General features: G+C 57.9%; 1 protein-coding gene across 2 annotated transcripts in view; it reads right to left on the bottom strand.

Moving 5' to 3' along the window:
• Positions 1-689: 689 nt before the first annotated feature.
• KIFC1 (kinesin family member C1) overlaps positions 690-25,131 on the bottom strand; it is a 44,823-nt gene continuing 20,381 nt past the window's right edge. For both annotated transcript variants that reach the window (XM_032980764.2, XM_076056061.1), the window contains 10 exons: positions 24,183-24,350; positions 21,664-21,786; positions 20,211-20,327; positions 17,496-17,675; positions 14,735-14,944; positions 12,653-12,791; positions 12,137-12,276; positions 11,893-11,966; positions 9,100-9,175; positions 690-5,066 (listed from right to left, as the gene is read on the bottom strand). In XM_032980764.2, the coding sequence (XP_032836655.2) occupies positions 5,022-5,066; positions 9,100-9,175; positions 11,893-11,966; positions 12,137-12,276; positions 12,653-12,791; positions 14,735-14,944; positions 17,496-17,675; positions 20,211-20,327; positions 21,664-21,786; positions 24,183-24,350 (1,272 nt within the window). In that variant the 3' untranslated portion in view covers positions 690-5,021. The remainder of the gene's footprint in view (positions 5,067-9,099; positions 9,176-11,892; positions 11,967-12,136; positions 12,277-12,652; positions 12,792-14,734; positions 14,945-17,495; positions 17,676-20,210; positions 20,328-21,663; positions 21,787-24,182; positions 24,351-25,131) is intronic.

The following is a 25,131-nucleotide window of genomic DNA, read 5'->3' as shown; positions in this document are numbered from 1 at the left end:
ACGTTTTTTCGTCGAACTTTCATACATATGCAGTGGGTTCCAGGACACGGAGACGGCAGAATAGAAGCGGCACTATTTATTTAAACCTTAAGGGTTACACTAGAAGGGGTAGCGGCCCCTCCACCCGTATAACTCAGGAACACACCCCAGGCTCTCTAGCCTAAGCTCTAGGCTCCCAGTTCCTCCTGGTAGGGCTCTAAGGGAGGCTATCAGATCCGGCCCTGGTTAGGCACAGATCTCGGCACCCCGCCGACCAGACCGGCCCTTAGAAGGACTCTGACTCTGGGGCTCTGGGGCCGCGCCACTGGCTTGCTGTGCCGGCCCTGAAAAGGGCACCGGTCACAGGAGTCCCAGGGTATCACCTAGCTGGCCTTCTTTCTTCACCAGTTGCTTCAGCCTCGGGCCCAACACTCTGCCCCGAGCTCCCTGGCTCCCCGCACTTTATACCCACTGGAGCCTTAGCGGACGTTGTTGTAGCCACCAAGGTGTGGGTGAACCACACCTTCCCGTGCCATGTGTTTATTCCCCATAGCACCCCTACACATACAACAACAGCGTGGTGTATAATGTAGTGCGTCATGTAGTGTCGTCTTTCCCCCGCTTCCCGCCCACTTCTCTCCCAGTCACGCACAATCATAACGAGCGAACGTCAAAAAAAAGACGACGCTCATCAAAAGGCTAAATAGACGTGGGTTCTTTCGTGTTTTATTTACCTCCCCCAAGCCATTCCCATTCACGCCCCAACAGCGACACGACAGCAAGCGGTGGGGGCGGGAGCTTCCAGAGACGGACAGCCCGGAGGCCGCGTGCCAACAAGATCCCCGGACCCTCCGCGTGGCCTCGAACGGGCTGCTGGGGGCCAAGCGCTAGAAGCAGCGGCCGTGACGACCGGCACTGCGGCACACGAGGTCTTTGGTGTGGCCAGCGCCACCAACATCACCAACGTCACCACCAACCACATCGCCACCACCACTCCCCCGCGTAGCCTCTAACAGGCTGCTGGGGGCCAAGCGCTGGAAGCAGCGGCCGTGACGACCGGCACTGCGGCACACGAGTTCTTTGGTGTGGCCGGCGCCACCAACATCACCACCACCACCACCGTCACCACCAACAACAACGTCACCACCACTCCTCCGTGTAGCCTCGAACAGACTTCTGGGTGGGCAAGCGCTGTTAGTTAGCGAGCAGCAGCGAAGGCCTGGCGTTGTGGCACACGAGGGGGTGGGGGGTGGCCAGCACCACAAACATCACTGCCACCAACATCAACAAATCCCCGCCCCCCCCCCCCGTAGCCTCTAACAGACTGCTGGGTGGGCAAGTGCTGTTAGTAGCGAGCAGGAGCAGCAGCTGTGAAGGCCGGGACACTGTGGCACACGAAAGGGTGGGTTGGCCAGCGCCACCACCGGCAACATCGCCACCACCATCACCGATCCCCTCCTGTAGCCTCGAACAGACTGCTGGGGGTGGGTAGGTGCTGTTAGTAGTGAGCAGCAGCAGCATCAGCTGTGCCACACGACGTGTTTGGTGTGGGCCCGGGAACCGTGCCCGGCCGGACACCTTCGCCTCTCCCCCAGTGGCGATGTTTCACGACACTCCACCACCGCACCAGGGACTCGTTATGAGGCCGAGTCGACCTAGGGGCGGGCCCAGGACCGGTACAGATAATCGCTGTTGGCGGGCCGCGAGTGGGGAATCGAACCCGGGTCGCGGACTCGGGGTCAAGTAACGCGCGACGTCGCCGCTAACCGCTGCACCATCGCTCCCGACTGGCAAAGCCAGGGACCTAACCCCCTCCCCCCCCCCCAACCACGAGGAGGAACGCCCGTGGTGGTGGTGACGGTGGTCGTGTCAGTGACGGTGGTGGTGGTAGCAGTGACGGTGGTGGTAGCGACGGTTGGCAGCGATCTGGACACATTCCCATCGGTGAGCTCCTCCGGCAGGCGAGGCTGCGTTGGCTGGGCCATGTAGCCCGCATAGCCCAGCCACCCTGTGCCCAGCCACTGTGGGTAGCCCAAAAAGCAGCTTCTGTTTGGCCGGATGGAGGGGGCTAAACGGGCCCTGCACGGGCTGGAGAAGAGATGGAGCCGATGCGGTACGGGAGGATGTGGAGCCGAGTGGATTTGCCGGTTTTCGAGATCAGCCTCTGTGGAGGCTCGTGAAGGACGCTGCTGCTACTGGGCAGTTGGAGGCAGTCGCCCCTCCAGCAACAACAGAGCGCAGAGGAGCGAAGCTCAAGGAGCGGTTAAAATGCAGCGAGTTGGCACAGTAAGGGGGGGGAGGGGGGGTTACAGCTGGTGGTGCATCTACCGGTCATCTCGGTCAGCCAACCCACGGGACCTGCTGGGTCTGTCCCGTGACCTCCTGCACCTAGCCTGGCACAGCAGGGGGTTACAGCTGGTTGTGCATCTACCGGTCATCTCGGTCAGCCAACCCACGGCACCTGCTGGGTCTGTCCCGTGACCTCCTGCACCTAGCCTGGCACAGCAGGGGGTTACAGCTGGTGGTGCATCTACCGGTCATCTCGGTCAGCCAACCCACGGCACCTGCTGGGTCTGTCCCGTGACCTCCTCCCTGCCAGCCAGCGAGAGCCTTCGACAGCTGCACGCTGGCAGCCTCAAAGCGCACCCGGCCTGGCACAGGCGCCCGCGGTCGCGTCACCGTCGCTCGGTGGCGAACGGCGGCCAACTGGGATTGGTGGCTGCCACTGACAGTGGTGACTGTGACTGACAGTGGTGGCTGTGACTGACAGTGGTGGCTGTGACTGTCAGTGGTGGCTGTGACTGGCAGTGGTGGCTGTGACTGACAGTGGTGGCTGTGACTGACATTGGTGGCTGTGACTGGCAGTGGTGGCTGTGACTGACAGTGGTGGCTGTGACTGACAGTGGTGGCTGTGACTGTCAGTGGTGGCTGTGACTGGCAGTGGTGGCTGTGACTGACAGTGGTGGCTGTGACTGACAGTGGCGGCTGTGACTGACATTGGTGGCTGTGACTGGCAGTGGTGGCTGTGACTGACAGTGGTGGCTGTGACTGACAGTGGTGGCTGTGACTGTCAGTGGCGGCTGTGACTGACAGTGGTGGCTGTGACTGGCAGTGGTGGCTGTGACTGGCAGTGGTGGCGGCGATTGGCAGTGGTGGCTGTGACTGACAGTGGTGGCTGTGACTGACAGTGGTGGCTGTGACTGACAGTGGTGGCTGTGACTGACAGTGGTGGCTGTGACTGACAGTGGTGGCTGTGACTGACAGTGGTGGCTGTGACTGACAGTGGTGACTGCGACTGACAGTGGTGACTGCGACTGACAGTGGTGGCACGGCGCTGGCAACCCTCCCCGTCGCGTGCCGCAGCGCCGGCCCTTCATAGGCGCGCTGCCGCTCGCTCGTGGCACTTGCCCCAACAGTCTGTTGAGGCTACACGGGCCGGGGAGGGATCTTTGTCTTTGTGGTGCTGGCCAAACCACGCCACCCCCCCCCCTCTCTCTCCGTGCCACAGTGCCGGCCTTCATGAGGCGTTGTTGTTGTTGTTGCTGTTTGTTGTCCTTCCACCCGCACCTCCGACTAGCGACGGCTGGCTACGTACGGCGCGAAAGAAGTTCAACGTACACCACTACACACACACGCACACAACGCAATACTAGAACACTACACTATACGATACGCTCCACCGCTCTACGAGATTTAAAATACATTTCTAGAGATGAGCGTCGCCGGACAGTCTGCTGGAAGGCTGCGTGCCACCAACAATCAATCCGTTAAGGTGGTGGTGGCGATGTTGACGACGGTGATGATGGCGGTCGCGATGATGAGGTTATGGTTATGGTGGCGATGATGGTGGTGGTGATGATGATAATGATTGTGGTGGTGATGATGATAATAATGATGGTGGTGATGATCATGATGGTGGTGATGATCATGATGGTGGTGATGATGATCATGATGGTGATGATAATAATGGTGGTGGTGATGATGATAAAGATGGTGGTGATGATGAAAATAATGGTGATGATGGTGGTGGTGATGATTATAAAGATGGTGGTGTTGGTGGTCATGATGACGTGGTTATGATTATGACGGTGGTGGCAATGATGATGGTAGTGGTGATGATGATGGTGGTGATGATCATGATGGTGGTGATGATGATCATGATGGTGGTGATGATGATCATTATGATAATAATGGTGGTGGTGATGATGATGGTGGTCGTGATGACGTGGTTATGATTATGACGGTGGTGGCGATGATGGTGGTGATGATGATGGTAGTGGTGATTATGATGGTGGTCGTGATGACGTGGTTATGATTATGACGGTGGAGGCGATGAAGGTGGTGATGATAATGGTAGTGGTGATGATGATGGTGGTCGTGATGACGTGGTTATGATTATGACGGTGGTGGCGATGATGGTGGTGATGATGGTAGTGGTGATTATGATGGTGGTCGTGATGACGTGGTTATGATTATGACGGTGGAGGCGATGAAGGTGGTGATGATAATGGTAGTGGTGATGATGATGGTGGTCGTGATGACGTGGTTATGATTATGACGGTGGTGGCGATGATGGTGGTGATGATGGTAGTGGTGATTATGATGGTGGTCGTGATGACGTGGTTATGGTTATGACGGTGGTGGCGATGACGGTGGTGATGATGATGGTAGTGGTGATGATGATGGTGGTCGTGATGACGTGGTTATGATGATGACGGTGGTGGCGATGATGGCCCGTGGAGACCATTGCCCGCTGGTGAACCGCTAACCGAATTTGTTGTTTGGCGCGTTACTATTGAGAGCGCAAACAGGAACCCTGGGCTAACATTACAAAATAAAACCCCGAGCGCACGGCTTCGCGAGCCGCGGCTGGCTACTATCCGTTTTAGTTCTCCGTCAGGACTCTCAAAGTGGTCTTCACCCCCCCCCCCCCGCCCCGAGCGCACGTGTCCGGTTGTCTATGTCCGGTTGTCTATGTCCGGTTGTCTATGTCCGGTTGTCTGTGTCCGGTTGTCTGTGTGTGGTTGTCTGTGTGTGGTTGTCTATGTCCGGTTGGCCTGCGCGGTTCCGATGACGCATTCGTTGACCTGCGCCGTCGTCACGCAGAGGGGACAGGGCAGAGGGTAGGGGGCAGAGGTCAGAGGTCGGCGAGGCGAAGTGTTCCGAGCCACAGCAGCACTTCAGCATTAACCACGCTCGCCACGCAAGCTCACCACGCACACACCCTCTCACCACACGTGCGCACACCACACAATCACCACGCACACACACACCCTCACCACACACCCTACACACCCTCCACACGCACAATCACCGCACACCCCCACCACACATACACACACACCCTACACACGCGCACACACACACCCTACACACGCACACACACACCCTGACCACACACACACACACCCTGACCACACACACACACCCTGACCACACACACACACACCCTGACCACACACGCACAATTACCGCACACACACACCCTGACGACACACACACCCTGACGACACACACACACACACCCTGACCACACACACACACACCCTGACCACACACACACACACCCTGACCACACACACACCCTGACCACACATACACACCCTACACACGCACAATCACCGCACACACACACCCTGACCACACACACACACTGACCAACAACAACAACCGCCATTCGCCACTACGTGGCGGTGACGTCACCACGACGCTTGTGCCAGGCTATGTGCACCCTGAGGCCACGTGAAGTGTCGAACGCCCGCTGGCAGGAGGTCACGGGGCAGACCCAGGTGCCACGGGTCGACTGAGATGACTGGCTGATGCACCACCTGTGCCCCCTACTGTGCCAACCTGCTGTGCTTTAGCCACCCGGCGCTCCGCTCATTGTTCTGAGCGTCGCTCCTCCGCCCTCCGTTGTTGTTGGAGGGCGACTACCTCTAACTGCCCAGTAGCATCCTTCACGAGCCTCCTCCACAGAGGCCGATCTTGACACTGCTGGTACCAGTCATCGACAAGTCCACTCAGCTCCACGTCCTCCTGTACCACATCACTCCATCTCTTCTCTAGCCCGTGCCGCGCCCGCTTAGCCCCCTCAATCCGGCCAAACAAAAGCTGTTTCGGCATGCGGTGGCTGGGCATGCGGGCTACATGACCCAGCCATCGCAGCCTTGCCCGCCGGAGGAGCTCACCGATGGGACCCTGCCCAGATCTTTCAAGGATTTTTGAGCTCCTCACACAATCCAGTCTGGTTAAACCCAGGATGGATCGTAGGCAGGCCAGCCTAAATGTTTCTAACCGGCGAAGATGTTCCATTAGGGGGGTCCACGTTTCGCAAGCGTAGAGAAGGGAGGGAATGACCGTGGCCGAGAAGACCTGAAGCTTAGTGCGGAGCGACAGACCAGGTAGCTTCCACACAGCGTTACGCAACCGATGAAAAGATATTGCCGCTCGACTGATTCGGAGTGAGACCTCTGCTGTTAAACTGGAGCCAGTCATAAGCACACTGCCCAGGTATGGGAAACTCTCAACTCTCTCCACAACTGCCCCATCACCGATTGGGAGTTGTGGGGGTGGAGTGTCCGATGGTACAAAATACCCAGGCAGGTGCTTAGTTTTGGTGGGGCTGATGGCAAGGCCCCACCTCTTAGTGGCACGCTCCAGTCTCAGCAGCAGCGTCTCCAACTCCTCCTCTGACTGAGCAGCTGTTACCAAATCATCAGCATACATAACGTGGTTGAGCAATAGGGAGCCATCCCTTGACCACACCCGGGCATCGATCAGCCTCCCATTATATCTGTACCATATGGAGATTCCCCCGGTACAGCTATTGAAGGCTTCACGAACTACGTGGTCAAAATAGATGTTAAATAATGTGGGAGCCAGAGGACATCCCTGTCGCACCCCAAGGTGTACAGGGAATGGCTCTGACTCCCGGCCACGTAGTTTTACCCGGGCCCGCTCACCATCATGAAGGTCCTTAATGATCGTGAGCAGAGGGTCAGGTACTCCAAAAGCACGAAGAACGACCCAGAGCCCAGGCCTACTGATGGTATCATAGGCCTTGACCAGGTCAATAAAGCAGAGATGTAGGTCTTGTTGGAATTCCCTACACCTCTGCTGTAGCAGACGGACAGAAAATATGGCATCTGTGCAGGACCACCCTTTCCTGAAACCGCATTGGGGCTCCGCAAGCCTCTCCTCAGCGTGCTTGGCAAGGCGATGCTGAATAATCCTTGCCAGGACCTTTCCCGGCACACTGAGGAGTGAGATGCCCCTGTAGTTGTTACAGTCTTTGCGGTCCCCCTTCTTAAAGAGGGGGACCACCAGGGCATCCTTCCAATCCTGCGGAACCCGTCCAGTGGTCCAGACCGTTGTTACGTCATATAGGGCAGTCTGTGCACAAACGCCACCCTCCCTCAGCATTTCGCTTGGGAGATCATCTCTGCCCGCTGCCTTTCCTGGTCTCAGACTCCGGATCGCCTTCAGTACTTCCTCAACAGATGGCACCTCAGCCAGCCACTCACAGGGGGTGACTTCTTCCAATATTTGAGGCACCGCAGCCTCAGCAGGGTCATCCTCACTTTGTGCCACGATGTTTTCCTGGCTGAGGGATTTTCCCTCCCCCAGGACCTCACAGAAATGCTCAGCAAATCTGCAAACCTGTTCCTGGGGGTCGGAGATTGGATCACCGTTTTTTCCCCTAATGATGGTAATAGGTGTGGCGCTGCAGGTTACTTTTTTGATGGAGTTAAATAGAGATTTGTGATCACGGGCCACTGAGGCAGACTCCATCTCCTCAGCAACCCGCAACCACCACCCATCCTTGCAGCGCCTCACGGCTCTTCGAACCTCCGAGCGAAGGCTGCGGTAAGCCTCCTCATTCTCTGACGTGGGATTCTGTAGCGGATGACAGTGGGCCTGTCGCTTTTTCTCAACCATCCTGAATACCTCCTCTGTCAGCCAGGGTCTCTGGGGAGGTCTGGACCGCGTACCCAAAGCAGCCATTGCAGCTGCATGAGTCACAGTCCTAAACCTCGCCCATTTACCCTCGACATCAGGAGGAGGCGGGGACGATGCCAATCCCAGCCGCAAGCGATGATGAAATTCTCGCTTGCAACTTTCATCAGATAACTGAGACCAGGCCACTTTAGGTTGGAATGGGGTCCTGGGTGTACACCCACCACCGGAGTGGAAGAATGGCAGGCGCATCTTACAGATGACTAGTCGATGGTCAGAGGGCAGATCAGCTCCACGGTAGGTCCTGGTGTCAAGGACATGGGCTCGCATCCGCTGGTCCGTCACTATGTAGTCCAGCAGATGTTCTTGCTTGGACCCGGCATGCATCCATGATGTTGTGTGGATGCGCCGATGCCGGAACAGCGTGTTGGTAATTACAAGCCCATGGGCTGCACAAAAATCTAGCAGCCTCCTACCGTTGTTATTGAGCTGATCTGGCCCATGCCCTCCAATCACTCCAGACCAGGTGCCAGTATCATGACCAACTCGGGCATTGAAGTCACCCAACAAGATGACTCTATCCTGAGGGGCCACTTTAGCCAGCACCTGTGACAGGAGGTCATAGAAGGCATCTGACTCATCGGCTTTGCCTGCATCCCTCCACGGATGTTCATCTTCGGTGGGGGCATAAGTAACCACGACCACCATTCCTCGCCTCCGGTTGATGGGAAGGCGAGCCCAAAGTAGCCTGGGGCTTACAGCTTCCCACACCTCACCGCCACGCTCCCACGCCCCCTTCATTCTTTTGTTCAAAAGAAGAGCCACACCCTGTTGTTTGGCAGTCTGCTGCCCCGAGTAGAGGACTGTCCACCCCACACACACACACACCCTGACCACACACACACACACCCTGACCACACGCACAATCACCGCACACACACACACCCTGACCACACACACACACCCTGACCACACACACACACCCTGACCACACACACACACACACCCTACACACGCACAATCACCGCACACACACACCCTGACCACACACACACACCCTGACCACACACACACCCTGACCACACACACACACACACCCTACACACGCACAATCGCCGCACACGCACCGTCACCATACAGTCCCAAGCTCTTGACCGCACGCACCTTTGTTGCAAACCGTAGCGAGTTTAGCGTCTCGGAGAAGTTGTCCTCCGAAGGGCTGAGGTTGATGAACATCAACCTGCGGGGTGGGTGGGTACGTGGATCAGTGCGTGGGTACGTGGGTAAGTGGGTGGGTACGTGAGTGAGTGTGTGGGTGGGTATGTGGGTGAGTGTGTGGGTGGGTACGTGAGTGAGTGTATAGGTGGGTGGGTACGTGGGTGAGTGTGTGGGTGGGTACGTGGGTGAGTGTGTGGGTGGGTATGTGAGTGAGTGTGTGGGTGGGTACGTTAGTGAGTGTGTGGGTGGGTATGTGAGTGAGTGTTTGGGTGGGTACGTGAGTGAGTGTGTGTGTGGGTACATGGGTGAGTGAGTGTGTGTGTGGGTGGGTATGTGGGTGTGTGTGGGTGGGTGGGTACGTGAGTGTGTGTGTAGGTACGTGAGTGAGTGAGTGAGTGTGTGGGTACGCGAGTGAGTGTGTGGGTGGGTATGTGAGTGTGTGTGTGGGTGGGTATGTGGGTGAGTGTGTGTATGGGTTGGTGTGTGGGTGAGTTGGTGTGTGGATGGGTTGGTGTGTGCGTGGATGGATGCGCGAGTTCGTGGGTGGATGCGCGAGTGGGTGGGTGGGTGATCGGTTGCGTGGGTGAGTGCGTGGATGGGTTGGTATGTGTGTGTGTGTGTGGGTGAGTCGGTGCATGTGTGGGTGGGTGCGTGCGTGCGAGTGTGTGCATGGGTGAGTGGGTGAGCGCGTGGGTGTGTGTGTGGGTAGGTGTGCACTTTTATTTACACCATCTAACCCACAACATCTCCATTGTGGATAATATTGGTCGGGAAAGCCACCTCCTACTACTACTGCCACCACGTGTTAAACTGATATTTAAGGCCACACAGAGGCATTCTGGGCAACCAGGTGAGGACACGAGCGGGATCCAGGGTGAGGTCTCTTTTGCAAGCGCGAGTGGGTCGTTGAATAGGTGGATGAGTGGGAGAATGAGTGGGTGAGTGGGTGAATGAGTGGGTGAGTGGATGAATGAGTGGGTGAATGAGTGGGTGAATGAGTGGGTGAATGAGTGGGTGAATGAGTGGGTGAGTGGGTGAATGAGTGGGTGAATGAGTGGGTGAATGAGTGGGTGAATGAGTGGGTGAATGAGTGGGTGAATGAGTGGGTGAGTGAGTGGGTGAGTGAGTGGGTGAATGAGTGGGAGAGTGGGTGAATGAGTGGGTGAATGAGTGGGTTAATGAGTGGGTGAGTGAGTGGGTGAATGAGTGGGAGAGTGGGTGAATGAGTGGGTGAGTGGGTGAATGAGTGGGTGAATGAGTGGGTGAATGAGTGGGTGAGTGAGTGGGTGAATGGATGAATGAGTGGATGAATGAGTGGGTGAATGAGTGGGTGAATGAGTGGGTGAATGAGTGGGTGAATGAGTGGGTGAGTGGGTGAATGGATGAATGAGTGGATGAATGAGTGAATGAGTGGGTGAGTGGATGAATGAGTGAATGAGTGGGTGAGTGAGTGGGTGAATGGATGAATGAGTGGGTGAATGAGTGGGTGAGTGGGTGAATGAGTGGGAGAATGAGTGGGTGAGTGGATGAATGAGTGAATGAGTGGGTGGGTCGTGGTTAGCGCTGCGCTATAAACCTGGCGACCTGGGTTCGATTCCCGCACGCGGCCAACACCAGTGATGATCTGAGCCGGTCCCGGGCCTCTCCAAGGTCGACTCAGCCTCAAATGAGCACCTGTTGCTGGCCACCCACCCCCTCGTGTACCATTCCGGCCTTCATAAGTGCTCGCTAACAGCACTTGCCCCTACAGTCTGTAGGCGATACGGGGATCTTTGTCTTTGTGTGGGTGTGCGTGCAGGTGGGTGTGTGCGTGTGGTGTGGGTCCGTTTGGGGGTGTGTGCGTGTGGGGGTGTGTGCGTGGTGTGGGCGCGTGAGGGTGCGTGTGTGTGTTTACGTGTGCGTGGTGTGGGTGGTGTGTGTGCGTGGGTGTGTGTGCCTGTGGGTGGTGTGGGTGTGCGTGCGTGGTGTGTGCGGTGTAGGTGGTGTGGATGCGTGTGGGTGTGCGTGCGTGCGTGGTGTGGGCAGTGTGGGCGGTGTGGGTGCGTGAGGGTACGTGCGTGTAAGCATGTGGGTGCTGTGGGTGCGTGCGTGTGGGTGGTGTGGGCGGTGTGTGTGCGTGTGGTGTGGGTGCGTGCGTGTGGTGTGCGTGTGGGCGTGTGGTGTGAGTGTGTGTGCTTGTGTGTGCGTGGTCTGGTTGGGTGTATGTGCGTGTGGGTGCGTGTGGGTGCGTGTGTGCGCGTGGTGTGGGTGTGTGTGCGTGTGGGTGGTGTGGGTGTGCGCGTGGTGTGGGTGTGTGTGCGTGTGCGCGTGGTGTGGGTGCTTGTGTGTGCGTGTGGGTGGTGTGGGTGCGTGTGGGTGGTGTGGGTGTGTGTGTGTGCGTGTGTGCGCGTGGTGTGGGTGTGTGTGGTGTGGGTGTGTGTGCGCGCGTGGTGTGGGTGTGTGTGTACGTGTGGGTGGTGTGGGTGTGTGTGTGTGCGCGTGGTGTGGGTGTGCGTGTGGGTGGTGTGGGTGTGTGTGTGCGCGCGTGGTGTGGGTGTGTGTGCGCGTGGTGTGTGTGTGCGTGGTGTGGGTGTGTGTGTGTGCGCGTGGTGTGGGTGTGCGTGTGGGTGTGTGTGCGGGTGGTGTGGGTGCGTGTGTGCGCGTGGTGTGGGTGTGTGTGTGCGCGTGGTGTGGGTGTGTGCGTGTGTGTGTGGTGTGGGTGTGTGTGTGTGCGCGTGGTGTGGGTGTGCTGCCACCTACGTCTTTGAGTTCCCTCCCAGGCAGTTCTGCAGGAGGTAGGTGAGCTTGGAGTTGCGGTAGGGGATGTGCTGCTCCTGGACCGACACACGGCGGGGGGGTGACACGGTGACGGGTGACACGGAGACACGGTGACGGGCGACACGGTGTCATGGGGGCGAGGGTGTTGGGGGCGAGGGTGTTGGGGGCGAGGGTGTTGGTGGCGAGGGTGTTGGGGGCGAGGGTGGCGAGGGTGGCGCCGGCGGACCTTGTTGGACAGCGCCATGATGACTAGCGCCAGGCTCGTGAGGCTGCTGTTGATGTGCTGCGCCTCCTTGAGCCGCTCGCCCGTCGACTGCGACTTGTCCAGCCGCTCGCTGCCAGCCAGGTCAACGAGGTTCAGCTGGGCTGCACGCACGTGGACACGCAGGCACGAACACGCAGGTGTGAACACGCACGCACAAACACACAGGCACGCGTGAACACACAGGCACGCGTGAACACGCAGGCACGAACACGCAGGCACGAACACGCAGGTGTGAACACGCAGGCACGCGTGAACACGCAGAATACACGCGTCCACAAGCTCGCACAAAGATCCCCCGCGTAGCCTCTAAGAGACCGTTACGGAGCACCTCTTAAGGCCGGGGGCACAGCACGCGAGGGGGGTGGGGGGGGCGAGCGGACAACAGCACGTCCCGGCCGCCTTTGTCTCCCCGGTGGTGACCATTGGTGCGTGTGCGTTGGTGCGTGCGCGCGTGCGTTGGTGCGTGGGTGCTCCTACACGTGAACTGCTGCCCCGTCGCCTCGTTGCTGCCGCGGATGTGCAGCTGGAAGACGCTGTGGCTGCGCGACGAGCGGTTGTTGGCGGCGGTGGACGCCACGGAGCGGTTGCCCTTGGCGATCAGCAGCAGGCGCTCCAGCTGGGGGGGGGGGCGGGGGGGGGGGGCAACGCGAGGTCAGATCGCGGAGCGGCGCAATAGCGCAGCAGCACGCTAGCACAGAAGCACGCTAGCACAGAAGCACGCTAGCACAGCAGCACGCTAGCACAGCGGGTAGCACAGAAGCACGCTAGCACAGAAGCACGCTAGCACAGAAGCACGCTAGCACAGCGGGTAGCACAGAAGCACGCTAGCACAGAAGCACGCTAGCACAGAAGCACGCTAGCACAGAAGCACGCTAGCACAGAAGCACGCCAGCACAGAAGCACGCTAGCACAGAAGCACGCTAGCACAGCGGGTAGCACAGAAGCACGCTAGCACAGAAGCACGCTAGCAGAGAAGCACGCTAGCACAGAAGCACGCTAGCACAGCACGCTAGCACAGAAGCACGCTAGCACAGAAGCACGCCAGCGCAGAAGCACGCTAGCACAGAAGCACGCTAGCACGGCAGCACGCTAGCACAGAAGCACGCTAGCACAGCAGCATGCTAGCACAGAAGCACGCTAGCACAGAAGCACGCCAGCACAGAAGCACGCCAGCACAGAAGCACGCTAGCACAGAAGCACGCTAGCACAGAAGCACGCTAGCACAGCGGGTAGCACAGAAGCACGCTAGCACAGAAGCACGCTAGCACAGCGGGTATCACAGAAGCACGCTAGCACAGAAGCACGCTAGCACAGAAGCACGCTAGCACAGAAGCACGCTAGCACAGAAGCACGCCAGCACAGAAGCACGCTAGCACAGAAGCACGCCAGCACAGAAGCACGCTAGTACAGAAGCACGCTAGCACAGAAGCACGCTAGCACAGCGGGTAGCACAGAAGCACGCTAGCACAGAAGCACGCTAGCACAGCGGGTAGCACAGAAGCACGCTAGCACAGAAGCACACTAGCACAGAAGCACGCTAGCACAGCGGGTAGCACAGAAGCACGCTAGCACAGAAGCACGCTAGCAGAGAAGCACGCTAGCACAGAAGCACGCTAGCACAGCACGCTAGCACAGAAGCACACTAGCACAGAAGCACGCTAGCACAGCAGCACGCTAGCACAGCACGCTAGCACAGAAGCACGCTAGCACAGCACGCTAGCACAGAAGCACGCTAGCACAGCGTGCTACTGCAGCACGCTAGCACGGCAGCACGCTAGCACAGCAGCACGCTAGCACAGCAGCATGCTAGCACAGCACGCTAGCACAGAAGCACGCTAGCACAGCGTGCTACTGCAGCACGCTAGCACGGCAGCACGCTAGCACAGCAGCACGCTAGCACAGCAGCACGCTAGCACAGCGCGCTAGCACAGCAGCACGCTAGCACAGCAGCACACTAGCACAGAAGCACGCTAGCACAGAAGCACGCTAGCACAGCGGCAGCGTGCGTCAACTCGCATGCTCATGCACACTACAAGACGCACCAATACCAATACCGGCCATTCGCCGACCAAGTGACGGTGTGCCAGGCCAGACGCATACACAAGACAAGAGATCCCACCCCTCCCCCACCGTGTAGCCCGCAACAGACTGTCGGGGCAAGCGCTGTTAGCGCGTAGCAGCGCCTACGAAGGCCCGGCACGGCACACGAGGGGTAACGGTGGGCCAGCACTACCACGCCCGGCCGCCTTTGTCTCCCCGGTGGCGAGGTTTACTGCACACCGCACCGGGCACTCGTTTGAGGCCGAGTCGACCTAGGGGAGGCACCGGGAGCGGCTCGGGTAAACCCGTCACCGGCGTCGGCCGCGAGCGGGAATCGACCTCGTAGCGCGGCGTTGCGCTAACCGCTACGCTACCCACGTCGGCTTCTGGAGACCAATATAACCCACAAACACAGGGTTTTTGTTTAGGGTTCGTTCGCGCTATCTCACGCGAAAAATTAAAAACCTGCATTATACGAGCGCTACGCTACCGCTCCCCGTTTTCCACTCGTGCACGCACCTCTGCCTCGGAGGTGACGGGGGTGTACAGCAGGTTGGTGACGGTGAGCTGGGCGGCGGCGGCGGCGGCGCCGCTGCCGCCGCTGCCGCCGCTCCCCTTGGCGGGCGCCTGCTTGATCTCCAGCGGCTGGGACTTGCCGGCGCGCGGCCCCGCCAGCAGATCGCGCAGGTTCTCGTTGTAGATCTCGATGAAGGAGGCCCGGAACGTGTACTGCGGGGCGGCACCCGCGAGACGCGTTGGAGACGGCGCGAGACGCGCGGGGGCGGGGCTCGCTCACGAGATGGCGCGCGGATGGAGGCGCAAACCTCCCACGTGCTCATGCACACGCGCCCAACATCACCCCACACACGCCCAACATCACACGCTCACACGCACGCACGCACACGCACGCACACACACCCACACAACCTCACCCCACACACCCCCCAACATCACACGCTCGCACACACACCCACACAACCTCACCCCACAATCGCCCAACATCATACGCTCACACGCTCGCACACACACACACACACGCTCACACGCACGCACACACACCCACACAACCTCACCCCACACACCCCCAACATCACACGCTCGCACACACGCACGCACACACACACACCCACACAACCTCACCCCACAATCGCCCAAACATCATACGCTCACACGCACGCACGCACACACACACACGCTCGCGAGCATTACAGACGGCGCACTAGCGAGACACAAACGTCACACGCACAAACGCACACCCCACACACACTCCACAAGTTCACACACAAAACCTCACACACGCATGAGAGATGGCGCACGGGCGAGACACAAACCTCCCACGTGCTCACACACACACACACACACCCAACATCACGTGCTCACACACACACACACCCACACAACCTCACCCCACACTAGAAGCTCACACACACAACCCTCACACGCGCTCACACAGCCACACGCCCCAACATCAGACGCTCACACATACGCGCGCACACCCCACACGCTCACACGCACACCCTCACCCCACACGCTCACACACACCCATACACCCCCAACATCACACGCACGCACAGCCCACACGCTCACACACACCCATACAACAACAACAACCGCCATTCGCCACTAAGTGGCGGTGACGTCACCACGACGCTTGTGCCAGGCTATGTGCACCCTGAGGCCACGTGAAGTGTCGAACGCCCGCTGGCAGGAGGTCACGGGGCAGACCCAGGTGCCACGGGTCGACTGACTGAGATGACTGGCTGATGCACCACCTGTGCCCCCTACTGTGCCAACCTGCTGTGCTTTAGCCACCCGGCGCTCCGCTCGCTGTTGTGAGCGTCGCTCCTCCGCCCTCCGTTGTTGTTGGAGGGCGACTGCCTCCAACTGCCCAGTAGCATCCTTCACGAGCCTCCTCCACAGAGGCCGATCTTGACACCGCTGGTACCAGTCATCGGCAAGTCCACTCAGCTCCACGTCCTCCTGTACCACATCACTCCATCTCTTCTCTAGCCCGTGCCGCGCCCGCTTAGCCCCCTCAATCCGGCCAAACAAAAGCTGTTTCGGCATGCGGTGGCTGGGCATGCGGGCTACATGACCCAGCCATCGCAGCCTTGCCTGCCGGAGGAGCTCACCGATGGGACCCTGCCCAGATCTTTCAAGGATTTGTGAGCTCCTCACACAATCCAGTCTGGTTAAACCCAGGATGGATCGTAGGCAGGCCAGCCTAAATGTTTCTAACCGGCGAAGATGTTCCATTAGGGGGGTCCACGTTTCGCAAGCGTAGAGAAGGGAGGGAATGACCGTGGCCGAGAAGACCTGAAGCTTAGTGCGGAGCGACAGACCAGGTAGCTTCCACACAGCGTTACGCAACCGATGAAAAGATATTGCCGCTCGACTGATTCGGAGTGAGACCTCTGCTGTTAAACTGGAGCCAGTCATAAGCACACACCCATACACCCCCAACATCACACACACGCTCACACGCACACCCTCACCCCACACGCTCACACACACCCCCTCACCCCACACGCTCACACGCACACCCTCACCCCACACGCTCACACACACCCATACACCCCCAACATCACACAAAGACAAAGATCCCCCGTATAGCCTTAACAGACTGTAGGGGCAAGTGCTGTTAGCGAGCACCTATGAAGGCCGGAACAGTACACGAGGGGGTGGGTGGCCAGCACCACGCCCGACCGCCTTTGTCTCCCTAGTGGCAATGTTTTTATCCACCGCACCAGGTACTCATTTGAGGCTGAGTCGACCTAGGGGAGGCCCAGGACCGGTTCAGATAATCGTCACTGGTGTTGGCCGTGAGCGGGAATCGAACCCGGGTCGCCAGGTTTACAGCGCAACGCGCTAACCGCTACGCTACCGCTCCCCACCAACGCACACCCTCACCCCACACGCTCACACACACCCATACACCCCCAACATCACACACACACACGCTCACACGCACACCCTCACCCCACACGCTCACACACACCCATACACCCCTAAACATCACACGCACGCACAGCCCACACGCTCACCCCACACGCTCACACACACCCATACACCCCCAACATCACACACACACACCCTCACCCCACACGCTCACACACACCCGTACACCCCCAACATCACACGCACGCACATCCCACACCCTCACCCCACACCCTCACACCCCACACGCTCACACACGCTCACGCGCCCTCACACCCCACACGCTCGCACGCACACACACACACCCCCCAACACGCACGAGCCACGCACGACCGCGCCGTACGTTCCAGCCCTTGGGCTCGAGCTGGCGGGCGGCCGAGAAGATCTGCTTGACGGCGCGCGGGATGACGCCCTCGGTGTGCGGCGAGAAGTCGGCCCCGTCGGGCCCCTCCATGGTGAACGTCTTGCCGCTACCCGTCTGGCCGTACGCAAAGATGCTCACGTTGTAGCCGTCCAGCGCAGACTGCGGGGCGGGGGTGGGTGGGGTGCACGGGGGTTTACATCGTCGTCACGGTCGTCATCATCATCTTAGTCATCGCCCTCATCGTCGTCATCGTCGTCGCCGTCGTCGTCGTCACTGTCGTTATCATTGTCGTCGTCGTCATCGCCACTGTCGTTCTCATCGTCGTCATCATCGTCTTCCTCATCATCGTCGTCATTGTCGTTCTCATCGTCGTCATCATCGTCGTCGTCATCGTCATCATCGTCATCGTCGTTCTCATCGTCGTCACCATTGGAGACGAGAGCCCGCGTCAGGGCGGCAAATCACTCCGTGTGGGACAGGGTCACGGAGAGGGGGTTGAGGGGTTGAGGGGTTAGCGACGGGCGAGGGGGCTGAGGGCGAGGGGGCTGAGGGCGAGGGGGTTGAGGGGGCTGAGGGCGAGGGGGTTGAGGGCGAGGGGGTTGATGGGGCTGAGGGCGAGGGGGTTGAGGGGGTTGAGGGGGTTGAGGGGTTTGAGGGCGTTGAGGGGGTTGAGGGGGTTGAGGGCGAGTGGGTTGAGGGGGTTGAGGGCGAGGGGGTTGAGGGGGCTGAGGGGGTTGAGGGGGATGAGGGGGTTGAGGGGGCTGAGGGCGAGAAGGCTGAGGGGGTTGAGGACGAGGGGGTTGAGGACGAGGGGGTTGAGGGGGTTGAGGGGGTTGAGGGCGAGGGGGTTGAGGACGAGGGGGTTGAGGGGGTTGAGGGGGTTGAGGGCGAGGGGGTTGAGGACGAGGGGGTTGAGGACGAGGGGGTTGAGGGGGTTGAGGGCGAGGGGGTTGAGGGGGTTGAGGGCGAGGGGGTTGAGGGGGTTGAGGGCGAGGGGGTTGAGGGCAAGGGGGTTGAGGGGGTTGAGGGCGAGGGGGTTGAGGGGGTTGAGGGCGAGGGGGTTGAGGGGGTTGAGGGCGAGGGGGTTGAGGGGGTTGAGGGCGAGGGGGTTGAGGGGGTTGAGGGCAAGGGGTTGAGGGCGAGGGGGTTGAGGGGGTTGAGGGCGAGGGGGTTGAGGGCAAGGGGGTTGAGGGGGTTGAGGGCGAGGGGGTTGAGGGGGTTGAGGGGGTTGAGGACGAGGGGGTTGAGGGGGTTGAGGGCGAGGGGGTTGAGGGCGAGGGGGTTGAGGGGGTTGAGAGCAAGGGGGTTGAGGGGGTTGAGGGGTTTGAGGGCGAGGGGGTTGAGGGCGAGGGGGTTGAGGGGGTTGAGGGCAAGGGGGTTGAGGGGGTTGAGGAGTTTGAGGGCGAGGGAGTTGAGGGGGTTGAGGGGGTTGAGGGGGCTGAGGGCGAGGGGATTGAGGGGGTTGAGGGCAAGGGGGTTGAGGGGGTTGAGGGCAAGGGGGTTGAGGGGGTTGAGGGACGAGGGGGATGAGGGGGTTGAGGGGGTTGAGGGGGTTGAGGGCAAGGGGGTTGAGGGGTTTGAGGGCGAGGTTGAGGGGTTTGAGGGCGAGGGGGTTGAGGGGTTTGAGGGCGAGGGGGTTGAGGGCGAGGGGGTTGAGGGGGTTGAGAGCAAGGGGGTTGAGGGGGTTGAGGGGTTTGAGGGCGAGGGGGTTGAGGGCGAGGGGGTTGAGGGGGTTGAGGGCAAGGGGGTTGAGGGGTTAGCGACAGGCGAGGGGGCTGAAGGCGAGGGGGTTGAGGGGGTTGAGGGCGAGGGGGTTGAGGGGGTTGAGGGGGTTGAGGGGGTTGAGGGGGTTGAGGGGGTTGAGGGCGAGGGGGTTGAGGGCGAGCGACATGCTAGGGGGCTGTTCTTGTTGTCGAGCGGTCAGGGTGAGGGGTAAGCAAGCGAGAATGAGCAAGCGAGCGAGAGTGAGCAAGAGAATGAGTAAGAGAGAGTGAGCGAGAGAGCGAGAAAATGAGCGAGGGAGCGAGAGAACGAGAGAGAGAGAGCGAGCGAGAGAGAATGAGCAAGAGAATGAGTGAGAGAGAATGAGCGAGAGAGAGAGAGCGAGAAAGCGAGAGAATGAGAAAGCGAGAGAATGAGAGAGCGAGCGAGAGAGACTGAGCAAGGGAGCGAGAGAATGAGCAAGGGAGAGCGAGCGAGTGAGCGAGAGAATGAGCGACAGAGAGAGCGAAAGAATGAGCGAGGGAGAGAGAATGAGCGAGCGAGAGTGAGAGAGCAAGAGAATGAGCGAGAGAGAGTGAGCGAGCGAGAGAGAATGAGCGAGGGAGCGAGAGAATGAGCAAGCGAGAGAGTGAGCGAGCGAGAGAGCGAGAGAGAATGAGCGACAGAGAGAGACTGAGCGAGGGAGCGAGAGAATAAGCGAGGGAGAATGAGCGAGGGAGCGAGAGAGAGTGAGCGAGCGAGAGTGAGCGAGCGAGAGTGAGCGACAGAGAGAGTGAGAGACTGAGCGAGGGAGCGAGAGAATGAGCGAGCGAAAGCGAGCGAGAGAGAATGAGCGAGGGAGCGAGAGAGAGAGAGCGAGAAAGCGAGATAATGAGTGAGCGAGCGAGAGAGAGACTGAGCGACAGAGAGAGCGAGAGAATGAGCGAGCGAGAGAATGAGCGAGCGATCGAGCGATCGATTGAGCGAGCAAACCTGCACGAGCTGCGAGATCTCCTGGAAGACGTCGCTCTGCGAGCAGCCCGACTGGAACACCTTGTCGAACGAGAACTCGTAGCGGAGTGGCTTCGACTCCCCTCGCCCCGTGTGCGACTGGGGGACACGCGTGGCGGCGCTAGCGGTCAAACGCGGCGCTAGCGGTCAAACGCGGCGCGGCGGCGGCGACGCTGCTCCGGTCGCGGGCGTCGCGTAAACAAGTTGCTGTCACGTTACCATAGCGGTCAACCCATTATCAGTGTCACCCCTACCCTGTTGCAGACTAATGCAGGCCTCATTGGTCACCCCGTGCCCCTTGTAAATCTCGACGTTCATCCTATACACTACACTATACACTCCACACTACACTATACACTACACTACTACATACCTGTCAACCCATTATCAGTGTCACCCCTACCCTGTTGCAGACCAATTCAGACCTTAATGGTCACCCTGTGCCCCTTGTAAATCTCGACGTTCATCCTATACACTACACTATACACGCCACACAACACCATACACTACACTACTACATACCTGTCAACCCATTATCAGTGTCCCCCTACCTTGTTGCAGACCAATTCAGACCTTAATGGTCACCCTGTGCCCCTTGTAAATCTCGACGTTCATCCTATACACTACACTATACACTCCACACTACACTACACTACTACATACCTGTCAACCCATTATCAGTGTCCCCCTACCTTGTTGCAGACAAATGTAGGCCTCATTGGTCACCCCGTGCCCCTTATAATCTCGACGTTCATCCTAGAGACAATTATTGTTTTCTGTGCCCGTATTGAAACGGCTGTACGCCATATGGACCCGAAGACTCAATATCCCCAGTACAAGAATACAGTAAACAGTATGGGTTGACACGGTATGCACTACCCAGTGTCTCACTACCTAGTGTCTATGTACCAGTGTCTCACTACCCAGTGTCTCACTACCCAGTTTCTCACTACCCAGTTTCTCACTACTTAGTGTCTCACTACCCAGTGTCTCAACTACCCAGTGTCTCACCACCAGTGTCACATTACCCAGTGTCTCACTACCAGTGTCTCGCTACCCAGTATCTCACCACCAGTGTCACACTACCCAGTGTCTCACTACCCAGTGTCTCACCACCAGTGTCACACTACCCAGTGTCTCACTACCCAGTGTCTCACTACCCAGTGTCTCACTACCCAGTGTCTCACTACCCAGTGTCTCACTACCCAGTGTCTCACTACCCAGTGTCTCACCACCCAGTGTTACACTACCCAGTGTCTCACCACCCAGTGTCTCTGTATCGGTGTCTCAACTACCCAGCGTGTTAAGGCTACTCGCTAACAGCACTTGCCCCGAACAGTCTGTTCAGGCTGATTGCTTCCAGCACTTGCCCCAAACAGTCTGTTAAGGCTACAGGGTGGAGATCTTTGCGACGAGGTGCGGGCTTGCGGGTTACCTCCTCCTGCTTGACGAGGGCGATGCCGGAGTCGTCCATGCTGGGGAAGCAGATGTGGCCCGCAGACTTGGACACCTCGTCGCCGAGGAGGGGACGCACACGGCAAAACACCCGGATGTTGCCCTGCGCATCGCAGACGTGGGGGGCGGGAGGCAGGGCAGGGACACCTCTACTTGCGAACGTTCCACTTACGGACTGTCAGAGGCACGAACAAGGCCCGTCACCGTACGTCCAGTTGCCCGTTCGGACCAAGAGTCGTAAGGTCAACCGCCCTGCGCAATAGATGGCGGCGGCGGCGGCGGCATCTACATCTGCAGAACGTGAAGAACCAGTGGCATCTACATCTGCAGAACGTGAAGAACCAGTGGCATCTACATTTGCAGAACGTGAAGAACCAGTGGCATCTACATCTGCAGAACGTGAAGAACCAGTGGCATCTACATCTGCAGAACGTGAAGAAGCAGTGGCATCTACATCTGCAGAACATTAAGAACCAGTGGCATCTACATTTGCAGAACGTTAAGAACCAGTGACATCTACATCTGCAGAACGTGAAGAACCAGTGGCATCTACATCTGCAGAACGTGAAGAACCAGTGGCATCTACATCTGCAGAACGTGAAGAACCAGTGGCATCTACATCTGCAGAACGTGAAGAACCAGTGGCATCTACATCTGCAGAACGTGAAGAACCAGTGGCATCTACATCTGCAGAACGTGAAGAACCAGTGGCATCTACATCTGCAGAACGTCAAGAACCAGTGGCATCTACATCTGCAGAACGTGAAGAACCAGTGGCATCTACATCTGCAGAACGTCAAGAACCAGTGGCATCTACATCTGCAGAACGTCAAGAACCAGTGGCATCTACATCTATAGAACATGAAGAACCAGTGGCATCTACATCTGCAGAACGTCAAGAACCAGTGGCATCTACATCTGCAGAACGTCAAGGACCAGTGGCATCTACACCTGCAGAACGTGAATATCCAGTGGCATCTACATCTGCAGAACGTGAAGAAGCAGTGGCATCTACATCTGCAGAACGTGAAGAACCAGTGGCATCTACATCTGCAGAACGTGAAGAACCAGTGGCATCTACATCTGCAGAACGTGAAGAACCAGTGGCATCTACATCTGCAGAACGTGAAGAACCAGTGGCATCTACATCTGCAGAACGTGAAGAACCAGTGGCATCTACATCTGCAGAACGTGAAGAACCAGTGGCATCTACATCTGCAGAACGTCAAGAACCAGTGGCATCTACATCTGCAGAACGTGAAGAACCAGTGGCATCTACATCTGCAGAACGTCAAGAACCAGTGGCATCTACATCTGCAGAACGTCAAGAACCAGTGGCATCTACATCTATAGAACATGAAGAACCAGTGGCATCTACATCTGCAGAACGTCAAGAACCAGTGGCATCTACATCTGCAGAACGTCAAGGACCAGTGGCATCTACACCTGCAGAACGTGAATATCCAGTGGCATCTACATCTGCAGAACGTGAAGAACCAGTGGCATCTACATCTGCAGAACGTGAATATCCAGTGGCATCTACATCTGCAGAACATGAAGAACCAGTGGCATCTACATTTGCAGAACGTGAAGAACCAGTGGCATCTACACCTGCAGAACGTGAAGAATCAGTGGCATCTACATCTGCAGAACGTGAAGAACCAGTGGCATCTACATCTGCAGAACATGAAGAACCAGTGGCATCTACATCTGCAGAACGTGAAGAACCAGTGGCATCTACATCTGCAGAACGTGAAGAACCAGTGGCATCTACATCTGCAGAACGTGAAGAACCAGTGGCATCTACATCTGCAGAACGTGAATATCCAGTGGCATCTACATCTGCAGAACGTGAATATCCAGTGGCATCTACACCTGCAGAACGTGAAGAACCAGTGGCATCTACATCTGCAGAACACGAACCAGTGGCATCTACATCTGCAGAACGTGAAGAACCAGTGGCATCTACATCTACAGAACACGAACCAGTGGCATCTGCAGAACGTGAAGAACCAGTGGCATCTACATTTGCAGGACTGGGTTCACAATGGCCATGTTAGAGACACTGACCCAGCACCACTAAGACCCTGGGTTCAAGCCCTGGGTCTGGGTGTCTCTCTAAGAAGGGGGGTTTCACAGTGGCCGTGTTAGAGACACGGTGGCTATGAAATGCTAACCTCGCCTGGCGTACAGCACGTCGGTGGCAGTCATCGAATCTTGATTTTAAAGCTTTCGTGACTGCAGTAATTCATATTCTCAGTTCTTTCGGTAAAGTCACGGTTTTTTATTGTTTTATATATATATATATTTTAAAATTATTTTATTGTTTCCCTTCAACGTGACTTTACCGAAAGAACTAAGAATAGTCATCGAATCGCCGCGAGTTCCATCGCGTGCGCCCATCCCCCCCCCCCCCCCCCCCTTTAGCTCTTCAACCCCGGCAAACGCCGGCAAGCGCCGGTCCCCTCCGCCGGACCCCCCCCCGCCCCCCGCCGTCACCTTCAGCTCCTGCACGAGGTTGTGCAGGTAGCGCCGCTCCGTCTCGTACTTCTGCAGCGTCCGCGCCTGCTCGTCGAGGCTCGCACTCAGGGCCGCCACCTCCGCCGTCAGCGCCGCCTCGCGCTCGCCGGCCTCCCGCAGCGCCGATTCGCGCTCCCGCAGGCGGCACTGTCGGCGGCAGCGTCGGTGTGGCAGCGTTCGACGGCAGCATCGACGACACGAACAGCAGCAGCAGCAGCAGCAACAACAGCATCAACAACAACAGTCGCGGCCGCCTGTGCCAAGGCCAGGTACACTTTTTACGGTGTGGCAGCGTTCGACAGCAGCATCGACGACACGAACAACAACAGCAGCAGCAGCAGCGGCGGCAGCATCAACAACGGTAACAGAAACCTGCATCAACAGCAACAGCGTTTTCCATCGTAACATCAACAAACTCGACAACGGCAACACAAACAGCAAAAACAGCACCAACAAGATCAGCAGCACCAACAACACTATAAATAGCAACGTCAACAAGAACAAAATCAACAGCATCAACAACAACAGCAGCAGCATCGACAACACGAACAACAACAGCAGCAGCAGCAGCGGCGGCAGCATCAACAACGGTAACAGAAACCTGCATCAACAGCAACAGCGTTTTCCATCGTAACATCAACAAACTCGACAACAACACAAACAGCAAAAACAGCATCAACAACATCAGCAGCATCAACAACAGTATAAATAGCAACGTCAACAAGAACAAAATCAACAGCATCAACAACAACAGCAGCAGCATCGACAACACGAACAACAACAGCAGCAGCGGCGGCAGCATCAACAACGGTAACAGAAACCTGCATCAACAGCAACAACGTTTTCCATCATAACATCAACAAACTCGTCAACACAAACAGCAAAAACAGCATCAACAAGATCAGCAGCATCAACAAAACTATAAATA

The sequence above is a fragment of the Petromyzon marinus genome, chromosome 74, assembly GCF_048934315.1.
Source record: "Petromyzon marinus isolate PM22_M1 ecotype Great Lakes invasive population chromosome 74, UKy_Petmar_22M1.pri1.0, whole genome shotgun sequence".
Taxonomy (NCBI): Eukaryota; Metazoa; Chordata; class Hyperoartia; order Petromyzontiformes; family Petromyzontidae; genus Petromyzon; species Petromyzon marinus.
This window is presented reverse-complemented; position numbering and strand designations above follow the sequence as displayed.